Source organism: Macrobrachium nipponense, chromosome 30 (assembly GCF_015104395.2).
Source record: "Macrobrachium nipponense isolate FS-2020 chromosome 30, ASM1510439v2, whole genome shotgun sequence".
Classification (NCBI taxonomy): domain Eukaryota; kingdom Metazoa; phylum Arthropoda; class Malacostraca; order Decapoda; family Palaemonidae; genus Macrobrachium; species Macrobrachium nipponense.
Window position 1 is genome coordinate 72,747,295 of NC_087218.1, and position 15,284 is coordinate 72,762,578.

A 15,284-nucleotide genomic window follows, 5' to 3' on the forward strand; every position below is an offset into this window, starting at 1 on the left:
GGAATACATGCTAACAATGTGTCTGATATTATGGTATTTTAATAAAATGATGACATTGGTAACTGAGAGCAACTAGAGAGGCAAGCACTTAAGTTGAACAGCTTATTACTCTGTAGTACAATTCATCAGTAATGTAGAACTGCAATAAATCCAGGACACCATGTTGATATATAATACCACAACCATCAGAGTTAACCACCAAAGGCTACAAATGTGTCTGGTTGACTTGCTCTTAGTCCATGACCTTTTCAGAGATAAAATACTCCTTAATTTTATTATCATCATCATTACCTTTATTACTATTATTATTATTAATTATTATTGGGCACAGTTTTCAGTGTCGAAAATGATGACAATGGTTGCAGGTCCACAGTAATATAGTATGTGAGTGTTGATGGTCTTTGTTGGATATTAAAAGCATTCGAACCTTATGCTAGGTTCATCTGCAACCATTATTATTATTATTTGTTCTCCAGTTTCAGTACATACTTGAATACCTTCAGTACAGAAAGCACTCAAAGATGGTTTTGTAAACTCTTTCCACATCAAAATTTTTATTCCATACAGGTTTATAATCCAAACCATATAGTACTACCAGTTTAATGCTTTACTGTTCAGTGATGTACACTCCAGCTGAATCAAAAGAAAAACCTGACTCATTTGCAGATGCAAAAAATTTAAAAGGTGGGTGCAAGTACAATCAAAATGTGCAATGTACTCTTAAATACTCATTTTATCAAATTCAAACAATCACATCAACAAAATAAAAAACTCCAACTGAAAATATTTGGAAAGCTTCACTATGTATGTATATATTGCTTAAATAGCTTCGCTATTGTACTCAGGCACTTGACAGTTATAAGATAACCATATTATATGCTTATCCTGCCATGAAAAACCAAAGAACATAATGCATGGACACACGTAAAAAAATTAGTATCCACTACAACACATGCATGCAAGCATACTAAAAATACATGATAACCTGACCAAAAGTTTTCCCCTTTAGGAAAACAATTACTGAATATTCTCAATTTCACCCTGTACCTACAGAGAATTGCCAAAGCCCAAGAGGATTCAGTAGTTTTTCATAGGTCTCATTTAGCAACCCCTTTAATAATCCATTCTGTTATAATGATCCATTCTGTTATAATGACTAACAGAATAAACCTTCCAAAAACCAACATACAGTAATCAGTAAAGTGATTTTTATATTTAAAAAAAAATTCCAATAAAGTATAAGTTTTACAAGAGACAGTCTATCTCAACGTTCTTTTATATAGTTCAGTGAAGCCCTTCAAAATTAATAGTACAATAAAGCATGAATAATCATACCAAAAATTTATAAGGTAACTGCTTACCATCTCGGGGTCTTGCCCAGTTTTCAGGTCATGGAAGCGATGAAACATGGTGCACTACAATGGTTTGGAGTTCCCCGCGTAGTGATGGTCGCGGAGCTCACGTCTTCTCCAGAGATTAGGTCACAGCCAACATGCGCTGCGCCACTGTAGTCAAGCCTGCACAATAAAAAAAAAGGGGGGGTGTTTATATAAATAAGACACTTCATAATCCCATTGTGGTTTCCTACAGCAGGTTTGCATGGTCTAATGAAACCTAATAAAGGATGATGTACACTAGTACTTTTAAGCTTACATTTATATTATTAAGGCAGTCCCCAATTAATGGAAGAAGTTCCGTTCCTGGCTGAGCGATGATAACTGAATCGTTGTTAAACAGAACATCAGAATAATTTTGGTAATAAAATAAATGGCATTTATGACACCATAAGCGCTGATATCACAGTTTTTTTTAGAGTAAAATTTATTTTTCCTAACTATACAAACCTGAGGTCCTTTACATTTGAAAGTAATTCCTAATGCAAAGGACCGAGGGTTTGTGTAACGTGTAGGAACAAAAACCACTTAATGGCACAGTTAACCGGTTATTGACACCAATAAATCACTTACTGGCACAGATAAACTGCTTACCGACGCTGAAAATAGTTTGAACCCCTATAAAAACAATTAAAATGGCCTATTTTGTTAGTTCAAACACAAGAAACCGACTAAATATTTTTATAACTAGTTTTTTAAGTTTTATAACAAAATATGCTTTTAATGTTGGATATATAAAAAAAAAAAAAACACACACAAGAATTTGTGGATATTTCTCATAGAAAAATACAGCGAATAGGTGAATTTCCCATGGATAAAGGGGGATATCTTCCAGAGAGAAATCCGCGAATGCGTGAGGCCGCAAATCCAGAGAACACGTATTCAGGGGCCCACTGTACAGAAAGAATAGATCTCGCTTATTAAAAAGAAAAAATAATTTTCTTTTTCTTTCCCACCATTATCCCTACATTAAGGGGTCGGTTGCCAAATGCGCCCTCTCCACTTCCTTCTATCAAAGGCATCATCATCCATTAAACCTCTTCTCTCCATATCTTCCTCCTTCACTTCATCTCGCCATCTAATTCTCTGTTTCCTTCTCAATCTTCTTCCTCTCACAGGTTCCTTCCAAGCCCTCTTCACTACCTCCTTGTCAACCATCCTCAACACATGCCCATACCACCTCAATCGTGACTCTCTTATTACCTCTGTAATCTTTATTAAGCCTGCCCTTCTCCTTATTTCTTCATTTTCCAATCTCTCGAGCAGCGATATTCCCATAATCCACCTCAGCATTCTCATCTCTGTTGTCTCAACCTTTACTTCCTCTTTTCTTCTTAGAGGCCATGTTTCTGATCCATACATTATCACTGTGCTATACACAAAGATCTTGACTTTTAGCTTGACTGACACAAACATGGGAGGTTGTAACACGCTTGCAACTCGATGCAGAGAACAAAGCAGCCACACACACACACACACAAACACAAGCGAAAATGGGCAAAGAACCGGGTAAAGGCCAAGAGAGGTCAACTACAATTCTCGTCCAGGCGGTTTAAGAAGACTGGTGCTGTGGCGTGGGTGAGTGGTCCTTGACCACTCTTCACCCGATGCGAGCAAGCGTTGTGAGATCTCACATGATTCCTTACTTTCATCTGCAATTTAACTGGATAGAGCCAGGTGATAGAAATTATCCTATTGTTAAGACCGTAGGTTTATTCGTGTATGAACAATGGCATTTTCTTATCACATACTACTCAAGCTACCTCTCTGTCAACTTCAGCCTCACAACTTCCCTCTTGGCTTAAAGTAGATACTAAGTATTTAAACTTTTGCACCTGTTTTATAATAGAGGCTCTTCTTTCTTGCTTTACTATTCTGCCCCTATCTTCCTTAGTGCTCACCAAAAACCTCCAATCCTTCTCTGTAGGTCTTCCTCATATTTGGCAGTAATCACCAGCTCATTGCATACAACAACTACAGCTCTTCAGTCTTGGTATCTTCACTTAACACATCCATGACCAGCACAGACAAAAATGGGCTTAATCCTGACCCCTGGTGTAATGACTTAACTTCAAAGTTTTCTGTTTCCCCAACTGCTGTTATTACTTTTGTGCTCTTTCTTTGATACATCGTCTCAACCAGCCTAACCGACTTTTCTTAGACTTTAATCTTCATCAAAAACGAAAACATCACTTCTCTTGGGATTCTATCGTATACTTTCTCCAAGTCTATAAAAATGCAAAATAGAGCTCCTGGTTTCCCTCTAGCCTCTTTTCCTATAACTGCCTTACTATGAAGAGTCACATCCACCGTTCCCTTTTCCACCCCCTCATGAATCCATAAGGCTGTTTCCCGATTTTTACAATCTCTCTTAATCTTTCATCCAGTATCCTCTCTAAACTTTCAATTTCACGTTCTGTTAGTTTAATTCCCCTGTAGTTACCACAATCCATGACATCGCCCTTCTGCTTGTATATACGTACAGGATACCATTAGACTCTCCTCCCAGTCCCTTGGCATGTCTTCCTCTTTCCATATAGCTTTTGAAAAATCCTGCATCCATTTCTCCCCCTCTGTATTTCTTCCTCTTCCCATATAGCTTTTAAAAAATCCCACATCTACTTCTCCCCTCTGTACCTAGTAATTTGATCATTTCTATTTGGAACTCTTGATGGACCTGGTGCTTTACCATTCTTCATTTAACTTGATGCTCTCTTTACTTCTGAATTTGTATCTCCATCACTGGTCCCTCTACCCTCTCTCCTCTCTCTCATTTTCAGTACTTAAAAGTTGTTCAAAATACTCTCTCCATCTCTCCTTAATGTTCATCCCTATACAATATATTTCCATCTCTATCCAATTTACCCAAATCCTCCCTCTGCCTTTTCCTCAAGTTTGAAACCTTATAGCTATCCTTTCTTCCATCTCTTGTTCCTAGCCTTTCATTCAACTGCTCTGCTGCCCTTCCAATAGCCATATCTACCCTCCTTCTTGCATTTCTTTCCTATTCTCTGTACTGTTCCTCTGCCCACTGTGATACCTTCCACCACCACTTTTCTCCTCTCAACACTCCACGTCCACTGATTCTTCTAGCCAGTTCCTCTGCTTCCCCTGACACGTATTTCTCTCATGTTTGCCCAGATATTTTCCACTCTGATACCCTGTCCAGATTCTACATTTCCCCTTTTCAGCTATTTCGCTCTCACAGTCCTCCAAAATTGCTCCCCCCTTTTCTCCTTTAAGGCCCCAAATCTTAATTCTAGATCTCCTCTTTTTCTTTTTGGGTTTCCTACCTCTCATTTTAAATCCACCACCACCAACCTATGCTGTTTAAACACATGGTTCTCCTAAGATCACTTTGCAGTTCATCACATTACTTTTGTCAGCTCCTCTAACCAGGATGTAATCTATTTGGCTTTGCACTCCTCCACCTTCATAAGTTATCGAGTACATATCCAACTTATGAAACCATGTGTTCATACATGCCAATTCAAAACTCTGAGATATCACTAATATATAATCCCCATCATCATTTCTAATTCCAAACCCATGGCCTTCATGTACCTCCTCATAATCATCTCTTCTTTCCCACCCTGCCATTCATATCAGCTCCTATTACATATTAGTTTCTCCTCCTCTCTCACTGTTCTAATGACAGCCTCAAACTCTTGTCTAAATAATTCTTCCTCTTGCTCTTGGCACCCTATCTGAGTTATATTGGAATCTTCAAATGCCTATCATTTCCTCTCTTTACTTCCACCACTTTTTCCTTCCAGCTGTTACTTACTGTAATTCCAACTAGTACAATTCTTACCTCTCATGACCTACTGTAATAGAGCTTATACTCATTTCTTTTCTCTTTAGTTCCACTCCCTTTCCACTTAGTCTCCTGCACACACGCAAGAAATCTTTCCTCCTCCTTTCCATCACATCTACTACCTCTCTCAGTCTCCCTGTTAGAGTACCAACATTCCATGTACCTACTCCTATCATCCACTTTTTCACGAACTTCTTTGGTTGCAGCCATGACCCCTGCAGTACCCTTCACCCATTTATCACGCCAGGATGAGGATTCTGATGCGTATCACTTACAGGGAACGCCCTAGCTGCATTCATATTCCTTAAAACATCAGGCATGGTTTATTTGTCTGGCAAAGGGGTTTTTACGACAGCATGCCCTTGCTGTCATCCACCACAGTTATTGGCGGTGGGCCTCGTCTTTCACTAAAAAGTCCACCTGCCAGGCAGCAGTTTTCAGTTATTGGCAGTGGGCCCAGCCTTTTACTAAAAAACATAAGACTGCACGGCAGCAACTGTCCTTTTAGTCGCCTTTTACGACACACAGGACCTATGGTGGTAGTACAGTGGTCCCCCCGTATTCGCGGGGGATGCGTACCAGACCCCCCCGCGAATAGTTAGAATCCGCGAATGTTTGGAACCCCTATAAAAACGCTAAAAACAGCCTATTTTGTTAGTTAAAACTAAAGAAAAACCACTAAAAATTTTCATACTTGGTTTTTTTAATAGTTTTATCACAAAAAGTGCATTTTATGATGAAATTGATAACAAAAACCAGGAATTTGTGGATATTTCTCATAGAAAAATACCGCGAATGCACGAATTTTCCGCGAATAATGCAGGGAAACGTTCCAGAGAGAAATCTGCGAATGTGTGAGTCCGCGAATCCGGAGAACGCGAATACGGGGGGTCCACTGTATTCTTACACCCGTACCACAGGGGTATAAAAAAAAAAATGAAAAAATAATTTTTATAAATTAATAAATACATATGAAAGGAGAATACTAGTATTATGGTATTAATGCACAGCACCTCTGCTTTAACTTTTGAAGCTCCAATTGCACTATATCCTAAGGGAGACAATTCCACAGTCCAATAGTGTGAGGAATAAAGGTCCTCTGGTTCATGGTGGTAGGTTTCTGAACAGCAGCATATTGGTAGCTGTTAAGAAACCTACCACCATGAACCACTGCACCTATAAGAGATAAATCTCAGGCAGAAGCAGACATCCCCACCAGAAAACAGTATTCTAGTGAAGGAAGGACAAATTATCTTAAACAGGTTGCACTGCTTATATCACTGTTGTAAATATATTACTATTATTCACAAGATAAACCTTATTCATAGGGACCATTGACCTGAAATTCAAACTTTCAAAGAATATAAGAAGAAGAGAAGGTAAAGGGAAATACAGAAAGAAGAGATCTCACTTATTCAATAAAGAAAATAAATCAATAAATGTATAAAAATGTATTCAATGCAAGGAAAATAGCATTAGGGTAGTAATACACTGCACTTCTGCTTGAACTTTCAAGGTGTAATTGCATGACATCCTCTGGGTGATTGTTCCACAGTTCAACAGTGTGTGGGATAAAGAACCTCTGGAACTGAGAAGTTCATCAACAGCAAGGAACATTGACTGCATACTGATGATGCTGTTCAGTGAAACTGATAACTCTCGGCAGATAAAGGGATCTGGGATTAATTGTGAAGGTGAAAGATCTCTATCAAAATATAATCCATTAAAAATTGACAAACAAGAGACCATCAGTTGATGGTCATAGTCATAACTGCTAATATTAGGAAACAGAAACCTACCACCAAAACCACTCTATCTAAAAGAGATAAATCTGTGGCAGAAGCAGACAACCAAACCAGAGAACAGTACTCTAGTAAAGGAACTACAAATAATCTAAAACAGTTTGCACTGAATTTTATCACCGTTACAAACCATACCTAACTTTCATGTAGCATTAGCTGAAATTTTCATTAGATGTTTCTCAACAGTAAGATGTCTTATTCAGCAAAGTCCCATCCACCTGAAGGGGAGGATGAGGTGGAAAATCTGTACGAGATCTGCTAATCAGTAGTGATTTTGTTTTGGAGTTCAACCTCATACCCCACGGACAACGTACACCATTCACCTATCCGGTCCATGTCCCGACTGAGGCTGAAAGCAGCTTCATTTCTCATATGTGGAGACTTTACTACATACAGAACTGCTTCATCATTGGCATACTGAACAATCTTGTTTTCCAGGTCAACAACCATATTGCTTGTACAGTGGTATCTCGGCTCACAAACAGTCCTGTTCACAAACAAATCGGGTTATGAACCAGATGTTGACAAAATTTTTGTTCAGGTTCGCGAAGCGTGCTTCAAGCCACGAACACACAAAAATCCCCAGAAAGGTTCATTAGAAGCACCAACTTTTTTCATACTTAGTATTTTTAGTTAATTATTTACTCTTTTACTGAAGAAATAGTACAGGCAGTCCCAGGTTATCAACAGGGGTTCCGTTCTTGGTGGGGCGCTGATAAGCAAAAATTGCCATTGACTGAAACTCGGCAATCTATGGCACCAAGTTTCTGTTAATGGCGCCTATGTTAGGTATCTAATGGCACCATAACTCTATCATCAGCACCTTATGGCACCAATAACCAAATCTCCAAGTCCTTATGGCGCCATAAATCACTGATTTTATGGCGTAGACAAAACCGGGTCACCATTAACTGAGACTGCCGATAACTGGGGACTGACTGTATATTGATAAAGGAATATTGTATTACTTGTAGTGTGAATGCACACAGCCAGAAACACCTGATTTCCTATGAACCGAATCCGATAACAACAGCAGTCTGCTTGCATTTCAACCATCAAACTCCACCATAAACAAAATTTGAGAAAACCATATCTTAATCAAAACTATTTGTCATGAAAAAACACATTTGAACATTTTCATTCCGATAAAAGATAAACATGTAAAGCTCCTTAGTATTCTGATGAAATCAAGTGAAAATATCGAACGCAATCTGTTGACTTTTTACGCAATAAACATACCCTTAACATCATCTACTAACGGAAAAATAACTAAATTTTGTTGACAACAATATGTATTCAATTGATATTTCGACTTACCAAGAACACTATCCTGTGGAACTCCATAGAAAATAGGTCTTGGAACACAAAGACCCCATCAAGAGGCTATCACAGCTACCTACCTTTCAGGAAATCTTGAAGTAGTTCTAACCATATCCACCCACTCAAAGATTCTCACCTCAATCGTACGCAATTCAAATTGCACAAATTCACAATATAACTTTTAATTGGAACCTAACTAATTATCACTCTCTCTCTCTCTTTTTCAAATAATTAATAATAATAATAATAATAATCAATAATAAATAATAATTAAATAACAAATTTTTTTTAATAGTATGTTTTTAAGAAATACAGTGGTACCTCTTAGATCAAACGTTTCTTATGTCGAACTTTCCGTTTTTCGAACGATATTTTCGAGAAAATTTTGTATTGTTTGTTGAACAAATGCTCATACTTCAAACTGACTGATTATCTAGATTATAACTTGTATTCAACGGCCTACTAGGTTTTACAAGTTAAACTGTATTCAAAATTTTTTCATTTACAATATATAGTTTAATGATAACCATATTCGACAAAATAAAAAAATAAAGCACTTAATATAAAGTTCAACTCGCAATATAGAATTTAGCATAAAAGATGTGTAAATCGTACATAACTGCGGTGCTGTCAAGCCCAGCTGACTTGAGACTTGAACAAAGGAGTGTTGATATATTGTATTGAGGAGGGACGGAGAAGAGAGAGTTAAAATATTACTGTATGTATGTAAAAGCAATAACAATTCACATAAAAAAATGGGAATTTCCCAATAAATTTTACGTAATAAAATATTAAAACAAATGCAACAGAAAAAAAAAGTCTTAGTTGAGCCAGTGTTCAGTGGTCTATTTGAACAATATTAACAACATAGTAAATAAAAGAACAAAGCTTTTCACAATAAAATTTAGCATAAACGATCAACAAAATCATTTGTCATTGCAGGGACACACAGCTATCTTAGGTAGAGGGAGGGGCCATTTATATTTTTGAGGAATAATGAATGAATGATTTTAAGTTATCGTGTTGTCGTATTGTTGAGGAGAGAGGAGACAGTAAAATCTTTACTAAATAGTACATCCAAAAAAAAAAGCAGTCACATGCCAGTGCTAGGTAAAAAAAAAAAATAAATAAATAAATAAATAAAAAACTTGGTCGAGTCAGTGTTCAGTGCGCTGAGTCAGATGATAGAGGAGAGGGAAGAAGGGCTCCGCTTCCCACTGCATTATCAACTGGGCTAGGATGATTATTCGCCCATTTCTTTCACTTACACTCTATCTGCCCAAATCAACTTTATTGTTACAGTAAAATACCTAACTAGTGACAATTATTTTTACGATTTTTTTACTGTAAAAGTAACTAAGCTTTGTAATAAACAAACTGGCGCCACTTCCAGCTCCTGCATGCTTCGATTGTTTGTTTAAATAGCTTCCTTGTGAAAAGTTATTTATCTCACTTTCCTTTTCTTGCATTCTTGACTTTTTTCTTATTTGTTTGCAAAATTCTCAAGTTTGTTTTAAAAGTTTGCCATTTGCCAACAGTAAGTTGATGTATTGTGGCATGATTAATCTCTTTCATACACTTTAGAACCAAGTGTAAACATGCTGATTCTCTCTCTCTCTCTCTCTCTCTCTCTCTTACACAATTGGACACACACACTTTCGATTCCTTTGATTATCCTTGTAACTAATAAGTGAATAAAATTGATTTTGTTATCAACCTTTGCATACTGCAACCAATTCGGTTTCTTCAAAGGTTCCCATCTCTCCTCCCTCCATCCCCCAGCCAGTCAGGCGCCATTTTCACCAAACAGTTCATAAATCGTACAAAGAAAAAATAAAATTTGGAAAATTTTTCTTCATATAACGTACTGTTTCATTACTTTACACTCTTAATTTAACTTTTGAACACATTATAGTAATAGAAAAAATGTGAAAAGGGGGACTTTTTGGGTTGGGTGGAATGAATTATCCTGATTCCCTTTATTTCTTATGGGGATATTTGTTTCATATTAAGAACAAATCGTACTTTGAACAGCCTTCTGGAACGGATTAAGTTCGAAGTCTGAGGTACTACTGTAGGGAGAAAGAAGAGAGAACTATGTTGTACTTATGTACGCACTCCTATATTTTTACCAACCATTTATTTCTTTTTTTATGGTTAATGTATTAAGCTAACTTTTAAATCAAATTACAGTAACTTTAACTTCCATTTAAAAATTAGCTTAATATTTAGGGAGTAGGATTAGGGTCATATTTAGTGTTCAAACTCTAGAAGTAAGCATTTATTTATTAACATTTTTAGAGACCGTTCTAAACTTACGGTTGACTTCCCTTTGCGCGAGGGGGTCTGGAACTTAAACTCGCGTAAGTTCGGGGTATTACTGTACATAAAGTCTCGAAAGGGCATGTAGGTACCTAACTGCTCTCCAAATGCGTATTGACTATCAGCTAACATTCCTTTAGATTCCACATACATACAGGCAGCCCCCAGTTATCGGTGGCAAAAACCACGAAAATAGCTGATTTTCGGTTGTCCGTCCCGCCACCAGGAACAGACTGCCTGTACTACTTATAAAGTGGCTTATAAAAAGGGAAATGCTTCCTTTAGTCTTCATTTCTAAGGTAAAATATTGCTATAATTAGCAGAGAAAAACTAAAATCGTAATGCCAGAATAGACTGGCTCGCTCACCTTCAATAAAGGTGTCAGTATGGTATCTGGGGTGAGTGGAAACCACTACCAGAGGTCCCTTGCCATTTAGGTTCTCCCTTCCTCAATATCCCTCGTCTACAGAGGAGCCGATCCAAGGCCCCGCTACCCGCTACTACTACGACTAGCACCTTTTTTTGCAGATATGCCACTCTTTGGATTTGGTGCTGTAATACTATACTTGGTTTTTTCCCTTCTGTCCACCCGCCTGTGGTGTTCGTGCATGGTAACACTGCGTCCTGGGCTTTAAATAGTTACACTATGTGTAAGTTTTAGGTAAATAAAAGGATACCTGGGTATACATTTGCAACTGTATGCGAATTACACCGTTACTATTCGAAATAGGATATTGTTCTTTTTGTTGAATGTAAGCTGTCTTTAAAGGTGGTGAATGGAAATGATATTGTTATAATACAATAAAGTTTCATACATACTTACCTGGCAGATATATACATAGCTAAGACTCCTCGTCCCCCCGACAGAAATTCAAATTTCGCGCCACTCGCTACAGGTAGGTCAGGTGATCTACCGGCCTGCCCTGGGCGGCAGCGGCCTAAGGAACCATTCACCCGTGTTTTTCGACGTCCATATATTTTCTATTCCACCTGTCTCCTTGCGGGGAGGCTGGGTGGGCCCTAATCGTATATATCTGCCAGGTAAGTATGTATGAAACTTTATTGTATTATAACAATATCATTTTCATACAATCAACTTACCTGTCAGATATATACATAGCTGATTGGCACCCTTCGGTGGAGGGTAAGAGACAGCTACTACTAGAATACAGGTAAACAACATCTGTTGTAGGTATAAATTAAAAAACCTTGGTTCCTACCTGATAGGTGGTAGACTTCGTGGGTGTTTTCCCCGTAGTCTGCCATCACCTCAAGAAACTTTAGCGAGATATGTGATCTATGGCCAGAATTCTTGTGGGTCTGCCGAAGGGGTCTTATCCACTTACTCGGCAGAGCCTGAAAGGACTTTGTCAATGGGTGCTGATCCACTTACATGACAACACACCTTATTAAGGAGCACACAACCAATCCCGACCACCTGATCCTAACCACCATGTTAGTATAAAAAAATTGCTCAGAGTTATCCCCAACTCTTCGCAACAACCGTAACTCAAACCACAATGCACAAGCACACAATAATTTAAAAAAAAAAAAATTTTATCTATTACAAGATATCACAAGAGTTCCTTACTGAACTGAAGTGACTGGCCGCTTGTGCGGCAACTGCACTTGTTCAGCAGAAAGTCTAGAACATATCTATTAGACTTAAGTAGTAAAAAAATTTAAGGATTGGTTGTAAGCTCCCTGTACCCAGGATTGTGCCCGCAGACACAAAAGGACCTAATGAAAAACATTTTTTTCATAGGTCACACGCACGTCCTTCAAATAGTGAGCCGCAAACACCGAATTACATCTCCAATATGTCGCTTCCAAGATATTCTTCAGCGACATATTTCTCTGAAAAGAGAGAGACGTCGGCCACTGCTCTCACTTCATGAGCTCTTACTCTCAGGAGTTTTAAAGAATCGTCCGTGCAAGCCATTATGAGCGTCCATAATTACGTTCCTGACAAAAAAGGCTAATGCATTCTTAGACATAGGTCTTGATGGATCCTTCACTGAGCACCACAGGCCTTGTCTAGAACCTCCCAACTGTTCCTTTTTCTTTAAGTAAAACTTTAATGCCCTTACTGGCAAAGAGACCTCTCCGGTTCCCTGCCGACGAAAACCCGATAATCCTTTTACTCGAAGTTTCTTTCTCGCCAGGGGTTCGAAGGATTTTCATTCTTCGCCAAGAATAATTCCTTGAAGGAAACAGATGGCTGAATCTATATTGAACCCGACTTTGTCACTAAGGGCGTGCAGTTCGCTAACCCTTTTTGCCGTTGCCAGTGACAAAAGGAATAAACATTTTCTCGTTTATATCACCCGAAACGAGGCCAAATGTAGGGGTTCAAATCTCTCTTGAAGCTAAGAACCTTCAGCACTACGTCTAGATTCCAGTTAGGGGGAGAAGTCATTCTAGACTTCTTGGTCTCAAACGACCTAATCAGATCATGCAGATCCTTATTGTTTCCCAAATCTAGGCCTCTATTCCTAAAGACGGCCAATAGCATACTTCTATAGCCCTTTATCGTGCTACGGAGAGCTGCGATTCTTCCCTCAGAAATAACAAAGAAAATCAGCTATTTCTGTTACAGAGGTACTGGAGGGGAGGACAACTTCTTCGACTTACACCACCTTCTAAAAACTTCCCACTTGGATTGGTAAACCCGGATAATGGAAGTTCTCCGGGCTCTAGCGATCGAGCTTGCTGCTTTAACTATAGAAAAGCCTCTCGCTCTGACAAGTCTTTCGATAGTCGAAAGGCAGTCAGAGCGAGAGCGGGGAGGTTTGATGAAACCTCTCGAAGTGTGGCTGTCTGAGAAGATACCCATCCTTGTTTGGAAGGGACTGGGGAAGGTTAAGGGAACTAGGGGAAGTCTACTATCCATCCAGTACCTCTGGAAACCATTCTTGAGCTGGCCAAAAGGGGGCTATCAGGGTCATTCTTGTCCCTTTGAAATCACAAACTTCCTGAGTACTTGCCCCAGAATCTTGAATGGGGGGAAAAAGCGTAAACGTCTACCTGAGACCAATCTAGTAGGAAGGCGTCTACTGCTAGAGCTCTGGGATCTTCTACTACTGAACAGAAGACTTCCAGTCTCCTCGAGAGGAACGTGGCAAAGAGGTCGACATGAGGAGTCCCAAAGAGACCAGAGCTTGAGGCAAACTTCTGAGTGGAGGGTCCACTCGGTATGAAGGACCTGGTTCCTCCTGCTGCTCAGCCTGTCGCTCGTACGTTCCTTACTCCCTGAACGAACCTCGTCAAGAGAGAGATGTTCCTTTGGGATGTCCACAACAGCAGTTTCTTTGTGACGTTCGTAAAAGGGCATACAGAGTGAGTACCTCTGCTTCCGAATGTATGCCAGTAGCGAGGGTTGTATTGTCCGCATTCCACTTGTACTACTTTGTTGCATACTAACGGTTCGAAGCTCTTTAGAGCTAGGTGAACAGCTAGCAGTTCTTTGCAGTTTATGTGCCAGGACACTTGAAGAGCATTCCAAGTGCCTGACACTTCTCTCTTTCCCAAAGTTGCTCCCCAACCTTTTCCGACGCGTCGGAAAACAATACAAGGTTTGGGCTCTGTATTTCCAGGGATAGTACCTTTGTTTTCCCTCAGTGGGAGTGAACCACCATTCTAGATGTCGTTTATCAGATCTGGAATGGAAATAAGTCGAGAGGAGTCCTGTCTTCATGTTCCACGAACTTCTGAGGAAGAACTGAAGAGGACGGAGATGAAGTCTTCCTAGATGAAAGAACTGTCGAGCGAGGAAAGGGTCCCTAACAGGCTCAACCATTCCCCTCGCCGAAGTCCGTTCCTTCCTTAGGAGAGAGAGACTTTTTCTTAAACCTCTCGCTAGTCTCTCTTGAGAAGGAAATACTCGAAAACCCCGAGAATCCATCCGAATCCCCAGATAGACCAAGTTCTGGCTGGGGATCAGTTGGGACTTCTCGAGGTTCACGAGTAATCCTAAAGTCTTTATTAGGTTTAGTGTCACAGTCAGGTCGCCAAACACTGTTCCTCTGACTTTGCTCTGATAAGCCAGTCGTCTAGGTATAGAGATATACTGATTCCTTTCAGATGAAGCCATCTCGCCACATTTTTCAAAAGGTTCGTGAAAACCTGAGGCGCCGTCGACAGGCCGAAGCACAAGGCTCTGAATTGGAAGATCCTTCCCCCCCGTCATGAAACGGAGGTACTTCTTCGAGAAGGATGGATCGGGACGTGAAAATAGGCGTCCTGGAGATCCAGAGACACATCCAATCCCCTTGGCGAAGAGCCGAAGGACTGAAGCAGAGGTTTCTTTATGGAGAACTTCTGTTTTTGAAACAAACTTGTTCAGAGCGCTGACATCCAGAACTGGCCTCCAGCCCCCCGAGGCTTTCGCAACCAAGAAAGAAAAGACGATTGTAAAACCCCGGGGAGCTTTGATCCAGCACAAGTTCTATAGCTCTCTTGTCCCACATCTGATCCACCATTTGTTGAAGAGTATCTTTCAACACAGGGTCCTTGTAATTGGCGGACAATTCCCTCGGAGTTGACGTCAGGGGAGGATTGTCCAGGAAAGGAAAGAGATATCCCTTCTGAAGAACCGACATCGACCAAGGTCTGTGTCGATGCGAGTCC

The 15,284-nt window shown here is 39.6% G+C and overlaps 1 protein-coding gene across 1 annotated transcript in view; it reads right to left on the reverse strand.

Annotated features, from left to right (window-relative positions):
• Positions 1–15,284, reverse strand: part of LOC135202597 (uncharacterized) — a 146,900-nt gene that overhangs the window by 110,177 nt on the left and 21,439 nt on the right. The window contains exon 2 of the mRNA XM_064232107.1: positions 1,362–1,517. Coding sequence (XP_064088177.1) covers positions 1,362–1,409 — 48 coding nt within the window. The 5' untranslated portion in view covers positions 1,410–1,517. The remainder of the gene's footprint in view (positions 1–1,361; positions 1,518–15,284) is intronic.